Raw genomic sequence first — 11,113 nt, forward strand, 5'->3', positions numbered from 1 at the left:
AACTCAACACCACAAGATAAAAGAGTAGATTTTAAGGACTGATACTCAAAAGGATTCTCCACTAATAAAACTGTACATACATCAGCCACTAATTTAGTAAAAGAGCATAGAATATAAAGATGACAATATGTAAATACTCATTTTACTCTTGAGAAAATAGAGTAATATAGTGAGGACCACATTTAAAATGTTCAACTAAGTATACCAGCTAGATTTGAAAGCATTAAGAAGAGGGTTAATGCCACCATAGCTCAGTGTTGGGGTTTCTGGCAGTTTAAGACTATTTGGATGGTCTCCCTGAGCTGTGTTTAACACTAGCTGCTAATAGCTTGAAGTAGCAGTACCCTTCACAAACTGCTCTATGATTCTATGAGACATAATTACAGAATCACAGAATCATCAAGGTTGGAAGAGGCCTTAAAGATCATCTAGTCCAACCATCAACCCTGCACCAGCATAGTCACCCCCAGACCATATCCCCAAATTCAAGACCTCAAGAATAAAACACAGTATGAATTGCAGCCCATATTGTTTTTCAGTAGACTCAACAGCCAAGCTACTTCACTGAATCCACTGTTCAATAAACTATTGACTCCAAAGAGATTCCTACAGACATGTATACACATCTGTTTTTACTTCAAATATTTAGAGACTGCTGCACATCTCAACTACCACTGAGTAATTTCAGTGATGTGAGTGCCTTCTTACTCATGACTTACAAGATGTACTTACAGTGCAACAACACCTTTACAGCCTACTGCTGTAAATGTGGTTCAAGGAAAGACGACAGTCTGGACAAACAAGAGGGCTTTTCCAGTTTTGCTTTTGTTTTTGATTTCACACTGAGCAAGTTCATTTACCCTTGACAAATCAAGAAGAGCCCTGATGACATTCCAGTGACTGGAAACTAGGTCAGCATTGCACCACCCACAGGAAATGATGACAGATAACTAACTAGACTTCATTAAATAAATGGAAATAAAAGAGGCAAAGGCTATTTAAGCAAAAAAAAAAAAAAAAAAAAAAGTGAGGAAGACTGGGTACATAGTAAGCACAGGACTAAGGTTAGAAGTCATTATGGAACAGTTTCCAATACTAAATGTACACAGGTACACAGCATCATATTCACAACAACCTTGGACCCAGAGGACACAGAAAAGTATGATTTATGGAAATAAGCATAAAATGGAAACTGTTACTACTGCAGGTGTAAGCAAAACTCCTACTCTAACACACAAATCAGTAGAGGGACTAATTTCCATGCCAGAAACAGTCTACAACACTGCAGTTATAGCACAAAGGAGTTTTGAACAGTGTTCTGGTTCATAACTGGTATAGGTGCATTACAGAACACCAAGCATACCACAGGCATGCTCAAGAATAAGAAAAAAAATATCCAGAGAACTACAGATTTGTTAACTAGATAAAACACCTTATAAAATAAAACACTGATTATGTATATAATAATCTTCTTACAAAATAATGAAAAAGCAGAACATAGCTGTTTTAAGAGTACATTTAGGAATCTTTCTTAGACTACAGACCCACTTTAGGCTAAATCTAATAATTGTTTCAATATTAATACAAAATAATTTGATGATCCTTTTATAAAAAGGCTAGCAAGGTCCAAAGTGCAAGAATTGCAAGATACTTGCAGACAGAAAAGCATCTAGATTACTCTTAACATGGTTTCTCAAAAATTACACACCCTCTTCATTCATAATTTTTGCACAAATCAGAAGATATTAGATATTAGCAGATAATAAGATCTATTCACATACCTTTTACAAGTAGCAGCATTAGGCTTACTTTTTTATGTGGGTTACAATGCTGTAAACGACAATCAGGAACTGATGTTCCCAACAACACTATGTAAGTGTTGATCTTGAATTTGAATTAGTATTGAGCTAATATTCCTGCAGGAAACACCATAATGATGAAAGTATTTTCTATCCTGAGGTTGTGTAAATCTGGGAGAAAATAAAACCTGCTCCACATTTGCTGTAAATGAACTTCAGTGGAAAAAATACTTGGCCAAAGGTATACAGATGCTTATGATCATGCAAAAGCTCTTACAACTGTACTCTTCCTCTGTTTAACCTTGAAGTTTTTATCAGAACACATTCCTGAGAAACTTGCTCCAAAATCCTAGTGCTGTGTTCTCACTGCAGGGTGAAACTCAAGCTTTTATTAGGGTTTCCTATGTTTCTAACAGTACATATTAAAAACCACTGACTTCTCACACAAATTCTAAACATCAACTAATCGGCATTGGCTTCAGACTGTCAGCTTCTGCTTTACAGGGAAGAGACACAGGGGAGCTAACCCAGCACAAAAGTACTCCACTAACCTTCCTCCTAATGGAAGGACAGTATTCTAAGACCTGACATTAAGGGGAAAGAATCTCAGAATATCCCACTGGATAAATTTTTAAGATACTGGCTCAAGCCCCAACAAAGAAACTGAGGAAGAATTAAGCTGCAATGGAGCTACGACTCTGTAGCACTCCTACCTACAGAAGCAGCCTTACAATTGTATGTGCAACTGTGGTATTGATCTTTTGTGGCAATTGTGAGGTGAGCATCTACTTAATGCAATTAGGAAGAAAAAATGTTATTTTCAGAAACTTTTAAGATAGAAAAATATTAGCTGAAATATATTACAATACTGTGACATGTTACTTTAAAATATATCCCAAATCCATTTTAATCTATCTGCTGGGTGTCTTTTACAAAATATTAAATAGGACTGGGGAGGTTAACCTTGTCTGACAGGCTTGCACAGTCTTAAGGTAACCACCTTTTTATCTTTTTCAGAACTAACCCTCAGAAGAGATGACAGTGATAAAAACTTGTTTGCCTCAGCTATTCTGCCACTCAGCTTGTCAAGTCAAACTCCTGGCTGAAAAGGACCTCTGGTGGCTGTGTAGTCCAATTTCTCGTTGAAGCTGGATTGCCAATAGCAATTTATTCAAATGATCTGTGGTTTTGCCCTGCTAAATCTCAAAAACATTCAATAGGACAGTTTCTACCATCCCTCTGTGCAGTACTATGTTGATTTCTTTCCTCCTCATTCCTGAACTTGTAGTTCATGGTCACAGTTCCTTAATGTATCACTTGGCACTGCTGAAGAGAGTTGTGCTCTGTCATTTTTGTAACTATCCTCCAAGGAGCTGCAGGCTGCCCTGACATTGTCTCTTGCTTAGCTCTCAGATCATGCACTCCAGGCCTTCACCATCCTGACACCATCAGTGGGCGCCTCTCCAGTGCTACCACAACTCTTCTGAGCTTGAAGAAAAGGCAGCCAGAACTGGACACCCTATTTCAGCTGTGGTTCCACCAGTGTCAGTTTGGGGGGAATACTTAAATTGAAATGAGAACACAGTGTCGGCTCATACTCAATTCACTGTGAAAAGCAGACAGTCAGCAATCTGAATTGCATCATGCCTCCCTAATACTTGTGTACCTCACACACTCCCTTTTTGGTGATAACATCACATGGAACTGTTGAAGGCCAGGCTGGATGGGGCTTTGAGCAACACGGGCTAATGGGAGGTGTCCCTGCCCATGGCAGGGGGGGTTGGAATGAAATCACCTTAAAGATCCTTTCCAACCCAAACCATTCTATAACTCTACGATTTCTCACTAGAAGAAATGCTACCACATGCCAAAATGATTTTCTACATTTGTGTAATACAAATGCAAAGCAAGTCAAGCTATTAAGAATGTTTGTGTAGAACTTGAATGCACAAGCTAGAGAAATAACTATCAAGTTTGTCCAGAGGAATCAAACTTCATGGTGGCTGGACTTCAGAATATAGCACAGGGACATGCATTTAGAGGCCAAACAGAATGAAAATTTTACCTCCAGTAGTAGAAATATGATTTTTTCCAATGGAAATGACAGCACAGCACATGGCCTTAAGTAGAGACTCATTACTTCTGTAAGTACTACCATTCTTCGCTAATCCAATGCTAACTATAATTAGACTGGCCTACATTTACACAAGATTTATATAAAAAGAAATGTGTTCTTTTAAATGATGAAGTGCATTGAAACTGCCAAAGTACACAAGAGCATGACTATATTTACTCTGCTCTTGGCATACAGTCCTAAAGCAAACAATAGTTTGCATTTGGTCTTTAAACTCTTGCACATAAAGTGTTAGTTAAACAAAAGATTAGAAGTTGTAGTACTCTAATGCCTAAATATCAACTGTAGAATTAAAAGGCCTTTAATTATAATCAGTAAACAGAAAAAATAAATACATCTAGAAGAGCTTTTGAAAAGTTCATCAAGAACTCAAACATCTCAAATTACTCCCCAAGCCTGAGGTACGTATGCACAGATAGCCCTAATGCTTAAAAAAAAGAATAGTAAAAATCTTTAAGACTGTAAGCAAAATTCCTTTTCTTTAATATCTAACATAATTTCTTGAACAGGAGTCCTATCTAACTGAAACACCAAAGAAAAGAATACACTAAGCAGAAACAGAAGTTGATTCCTTTCTGACATTCAAAGGATGAAATAACACTTGTAGCTCAACTATCCCTGCAGCTAGGAAAGTATTTTTCACCTACCTTGAGAGCAGCTGTCATCCTCTTCATCCAGTGTAAGATCAATGACACCTCCTGATTCACTTCCTGTGAACTTCCCGCTCTGAAAGACAAAACTCCTTCGTTTTGCAAAAGCAGATCCAGGGAACACAGGTGGAAAAGGGACACATTGTACATTCAGGAGAGATCTCAGAACTGATACTTATTAGAAAGGAACCGATGAAATGATCAAGAGAAGGTAATTTCAGACAAATATCCCAGGACTTGAAAAATGAGCCATAACCAAATGACTCTATTGCAGAAACAAGTATTAAAGTATTTTCAACTTTGTAAGGAGTAAAAACCCCTGATGAATAGTAGCACATTGCTGTTTTACAGGTAAATGCATAACAATTTGCTGGTATAAAGTATATTTCAACTATGACTCCTAACATTTTATTCTGGTTATAACCTGTCCTTTCCTCTGCATAACTGTGACAGAGCAGTCATCAGGACAATGCATTACTTATCTTGAGACAGCTTTGCCTATGTACTTATGAAGACACTGATTTCATATTAGGAAAAAGGGAACTACCCTGGAACTTGTATGCTTACGAAACACATCAAAAATCATCAGAAAACTCCAATTGTACTCAGTAATTTTATTATTGTGTTCTCACCCATTATGAAAAACTTTAGCATTTATTATTCTACATACAAATCTATTTTTAATCGTCCCTTTAGAGAGCATAAAGAATTCTTTTAAGCTATTGCCCAGGTTATATGTTTTAACAAAAAACCCTAGAAGACCATCAAACAAGATTTATCTTGTAGATCAATTGCTGTCCCATGGCTGGTCAGACTCTAGAGATCCCTAACATTTTCCCTTAGGTGATGAGAAAAATATGGGGGAGGTCTTATATATTTCTGTGATTTTAAAGACACTTTCTAGAAAACAATCATGATTATATAAGTTTCTACTTCCTTAAACTTGCTACAAAAAGTAGTTGATGTTTCTTCTTGTTCTGTGGAGAGATTATCACTTATTCTTGGACTGAACTGCTACACATTTATGGATTAAACAAGTTTCCTTAGGACAGACAAGGAGTTACAAAAGCACCATAATTATCAAATATCTCTGAGCAATTAACATGGGAAAAACTATAAGTTATCACACCCACATGGTCTGTACAAATGCTGACATGATACACCCTAGGAATATTAGAGATTTTTCTGTGCAGTCAGATGGTGACAGATGCACAAAGCCTAAGCATTGAGATTATCTGCTCTATGACCTTTCATTTAGAAAAAAACAGGCATTTAAGGAAGTCCTAAAGGCAATCCTCACACAGGCAAGGCTCTGAGGAGAGGCAAAAAGAGGCATCTTATGATTACTAAATGCAAGTAGAAGCTGCTTGAATTATCAGTCAGTGAATCTGGAGTGCCTGACATTTCTCTATATTATCCATGATTACAACCTGATTTCTTTTTGTCTTAAGTACTGATGCTGCCACTGATGAAATTCTGCTAATAAAATACAATACCAAATTAAAGTACAAAATATCTAACTACTTATATTCACAGGTGGTAGAAGAGATCTCTATAGGGATTTATCTTTCCAATACATAGAGAAACATATTTCAGAGTTATTAACATAACATAATTCTTCTGTTGAGTGGTTGCTATTTAAAATACTTTCTAGCTTCAGGTTTCTTAGTATGATGAGCTGATTTAACTTGAAGCTTAAGAAAAAGGCACATTAAAATAATCAATGATAAATTGATTAGCATAAAGTCAAGAGGAATTTCATTCCAACTGGATGATCTTCCCAGCCACCAATGTGTATTTTGAACCATGGCTCCCTCTGCCAGGAGAAAGCAGATTGATAAATGGAGAGGGAGATTTAAAAGGAACTACAGAAAGAAGAAAACTGAATATCAAGCTATTTCTTCCCACTGAAAAATACATTAGTCTGAAGTAACTTCCTTTCAATTCTTCCTCTGCAAGGAAATCAAAATCCTTACAAAAATACTCTGTATGGCAGCTAACTGTTTTGAAGCCCCACTTGACTGTGTCAGTGAGAAAGTTCTTTGAATTTCCAAGTCAGCAAGTGTCACAGCATGCATTTCTTTATTTTAATAGGTCTGGAAGGCCCAAATCCTGAATAAGCCTTAGTTAAACAGACTTATTAAATCAACTCAGCCAACAAGGTCTCATATGTGCAATTCTCAGGAAGAAAGACCTTCTCTAGGCCAGCTCCACTATTCAAGGCTTTTTATTAAATGACCCTGGACAGCAATCTCCTCAACAGGAGCTATGCAGAAGCAGTCAGGCTCTTTCTGCAGCCCAGCCCAGAAGCTGCAGATCTGCAGGGCAGCCTTTGGGCAGAGCTCTGTGCAATAACCCCAGTCCTGGTTCTGAGACACCCATTCCAGCTACCCCCAGCAGATGCTGTACTCTATACACAGCACACCATGAAGTCCCCAGCCAGATTCCCCTACTTCACCAACCATGCATTTCCCTCAAATGAAATTTAGGGAAAATCTTAAGGAAACTTGAGAAACCAAAGGCTGAACATTGTGTTTCCTACCTAGAGGAGCATGGTGTAGGCAGGGCATCCCCAAACAAAAGAGACTGCTCATTATGCCTGCCATAAAGGTCAGCATTTTGACTATTTGCAGCATCCACCTACACTCATAAGGAGGAGAAGGAGCATCCATTTCTATAACCCATCGTGCTGACAGTTTTCAGATGCTTGTAGGTATCTCAAATTCAAGATTTCATTTGAGAATGAAAAGGAAATCCAGGAAGAACTAGCAATCTGGTGTTAGAGGACTGGTCCACACTACTTCCCCATGGTGAAATTTAAGCATCTCCATGATCTCAGAGAGCAACTTTATCACCTTATCCAGATGTTTCTGGAGTACTGACACCACCAGAATGGTTAAGAGCTACAAATTTAACCCCAGAGCATCATCTCTGTGAAATGCAAGTAATAGTTTTCAGAAAACCCTGTGCCCAACCAAACTAGAAAATAAAACCACCCTTTTTTAGTATTGTGACTATTTCACCCAGAAATTCTCTCAGGGAAATTTTTTATAGTACAAGGACTTGTGGCAACTCCAGTTTACAACAGAACTATGTCTGAGGAAAAACTACAGAGAAACAACTGCTCTTTTCTTCCATAAAAAGGAGGGAATGGGATTCTTTGGACAAGATTGCCATGTTAGACATAAGAAATGGAGATTCAGACGTACTGCTCTGAGCAAAATTAGAAGACAACTTCAGAATGCTTGCAGCCCTGATGAAGTCAAGAGGAAGCCTGGCACTGGACTTTCAGTCATATATAAACAACACTTCCATATGTGTCAAAAACTGAAACAAGAGAACAAGTCTTTCAGCTCCTAATATTAGATTTCAGCAAGCATTTGGGTAGAAACTGGTAAAGCAGAAAAGTCTAGTCAAAGCATTGTGGTGTGCTATCACTTTTTAGCTATCTCCAAGCACAGGAAGCCAGCAACATGAAACTGCTTCAGCTGATCTCAGCAGAAGAACAGATGATGCCATCTTAACACTTTTCTATCAGTGCAGCCATATAGTGAAATAATGGAAACCATTAATGAGAACCTCAAACATTTGCCTGATGGTTTGGTTTATATACTGCCTAGCAAGACTTAGTAACAAAGGATTCACACACCTTAGAATACAAATAAACTGAAACAGAAACAAAACAACCACATCATAAATTGATCAGTATATATTTAAAATGTCACAGTTACAAATAAACACAAAACCAAACAAACCCAATGAAAGTGAATAAAATCACAACCCCACAGACCACCTGTCAATCCTTTGTCGGAACCAGTGCACCTGTCTCCAGACCAAACAGAAGCTGCACTTAAAACAGATTGTTTAACACAGCATCTAGGCAATTTCTAGTAATCTAGCAAAAAAGGTCTACATTGAGATTTAAAAGAAATATAAACTACCAAACCCACTTTTCCATACTTTTACAGCTCATGTATCTTAATGTATGTGCCTTTAAATTTCAAGTAAGTAGAAATCCTCCAAAATACTGTAATTCACATTGTCATTTTGGACCTGTGTTATCTCAGCAGGCGAGCAAAGCTTGTATAGCCTGGAAGTAACAGCATCATGGACTGAACCATCCAGTTAATCACAACTGTATCTGAGCTGCCCTTGTTTAAATATCTCTCCTTTCATATGGCTGTCAGCAGTGTAACACTTTTAACACAAAACAGCGGAATGAGAAAAGTGAATTAAAAATGGAATTAAAAATTCAAACTAACAAATCCCACTCTGAAATGCCAGAGTTTTAAATACGTATGTAAATATAAATTTAGGAAGAAAGTAAGAAAAATACAAGACTTCATATTTTCTTGACTTCCCAGTTTTAATATGGCCACATGTTTAGTCTTCAGCTGGTAGGTGCACTTCAAATTGCAATTAAAATGCTTTGCATAAGAGCAATGTGTCCTGTAACTGAACATTTCATACTGAAATCGAACTCCAGCCCAAGACAACACATGTAACAACTTGGAGATGAAAGGCAAACACAAGGTGAAGATGGCCAGGTACAACTAAGAGCAGAAACAAAGGTGAAAAAAGGAAGCAGGAGGAAGAAGAAAGGTAGCGGGGGAAAGGAAAATAAGCCATGCAGCAACTGAGCCTGCACCACCACAAACACGGAATGATGGGGCAAATGTACTGCAAAGTTACTTCAATATTCCCAGCGTTGTGTAATTTCCCTGAAACAGCCCACAGAGGAGAAGGCCCTTTGCATTTACAACCTTGATCTGTTTGGAAAAATGTGTTCTTTAAAGAAAACCTTGTCAAATTGCAGGCCCTCTGCCCCAGCTGCTTCAGTCTGCAAAGTCATGTCCACACCTATTGCATTTACCCACATGAAATGATCTGTTCGTGCGTCACATGCCCCAGGCAAGCATCAACTTGGCATGTGTGAAGGAAAAGTATTTTAATGGCAAGCGCAGAACTTGTGAAAGCAGCAACTGAAAAGACCTTAGAAAAAAGGGCAAAACTGAAAGTGTAAACATTCTTCTCTTTTAAGTATCTGAGTGAAACCTGTCAAGACCTGAAATAAGACATTATAACCTCTTCTAAATTTCTCTTTATCAGTTTCATGGAAACTGCTTTATAGTGCATATGGAAGTGAAAACAATGAAAAGTATGCATTAAATGAATGCAACTACTCAAATTTGTGCATTTTTCCTACTTCATATTAGAAATTGGTACTTCTAAGTGTTCTACTAACTGTAAAACTTTTGCTTAAAATTAACATTTCCAGATTTTCTTGACCATGAAAACTACCAGAAACAAAACTTTAATTTATTTGATTACACAAAATCTCTATTAATATTTTAGTAATTACACTTCAATTAAGGGTCTTCTAAAGAGAATCTGTAAAAATTATCCTATGCTCACAATTTCATGCATTTTCTACTATTTATGCACAGACAACATAATTGCTTTCTTCCAATCCCAGCCACTAAAGTCTTTTTAAGAATGGAAGAAAGTACTGAGAAATTGATGGACTGACAAATAAGATATATTGGTGGGAATAATTACCAGGAAAAAGCAGCAATAATACAGTTTCCTTGAGAAAGAAAGTAATTATACATTGACTTTCTAAAACCAGTGGATATTAAAGAAATCTAAACAGTAAGTATAACAGAAAAGGGGTTCTTAGAGATAATAAAAATCATGGAACTTGTCAAAAATGGATAAATACAGGGTCACTTGAACTTGATGTTACAATTAAGATAAATTGTAACGTCAGTAAAACAAATGCAAATGTTTTATAATTAGAAACTTTTTTCCTGCTATTGGAAGACTGTCATAATATCCCATATGTCATCAACTGCAATATCAAATAATTAATCCACACATTAGAAAACAATATATTAATAAAGGGAATCAGAGGGGCATCAGCCTTGCAATAAATGAAGGGCTGTCTCTGGTATCCAAGTGGTTCTGAAGCAGTTCCCTCATCTGCCTCTAGAAAAGCAGGGACATTCAGACAGGCTAGTACTATTATATGTGTTTTTCTACTTGCAGAGAGCATTCTACAGTGTTGGAAAATACAATGGAGTAGGAGAAAGAATATTACCTTAGCTTTGCTATCCAGCAACCTTTTCAAATCATTACTGCTGCAAATTAGGTTGATTTATTTGCAATTTTGAAAAGAAAGAGAAAGCTTTTTTACAGACACCCATCCCCACGATTTTTTTCTATTCTGATACTACAAGGAAAACACAGGTAAGGAAGGAGACAATTTAGGGACCAAAGCACAGACTGGTAGACATGATATTGAGAAAAGAAGTTATCTCCCACCATAACTGCAATTGAGAAATTTACCACAGAAAAAGTTACACTACCACAGCACATACAGGTCAATGGGCAAATTACTGTAGAAAACTGGGAAAGAAACTTCTAAAGCTCAAATGGAACAGCTCAACAACATGCACATGTATTGTACCAAATGAAAAACCAAAAGCTACAACTTGGAATTTTGAAGGAAGTTCTGAATATGCACTTCT

At 37.1% G+C, this 11,113-nt stretch overlaps 1 protein-coding gene across 4 annotated transcripts in view; it reads right to left on the bottom strand.

The window, feature by feature from the left end:
* ATF7IP (activating transcription factor 7 interacting protein) overlaps positions 1–11,113 on the bottom strand; it is an 82,043-nt gene that overhangs the window by 11,037 nt on the left and 59,893 nt on the right. For 3 of the 4 annotated variants that reach the window (XM_058806023.1, XM_058806022.1, XM_058806021.1), the window contains one exon: positions 4,581–4,659. The exons of the other annotated variant lie outside the window; for it this stretch is intronic. In XM_058806023.1, the coding sequence (XP_058662006.1) occupies positions 4,581–4,659 (79 nt within the window). The remainder of the gene's footprint in view (positions 1–4,580; positions 4,660–11,113) is intronic. 4 annotated transcript variants of the gene reach the window in all.

This window comes from Ammospiza caudacuta, chromosome 5 (assembly GCF_027887145.1).
Source record: "Ammospiza caudacuta isolate bAmmCau1 chromosome 5, bAmmCau1.pri, whole genome shotgun sequence".
Lineage (NCBI taxonomy): Eukaryota > Metazoa > Chordata > Aves > Passeriformes > Passerellidae > Ammospiza > Ammospiza caudacuta.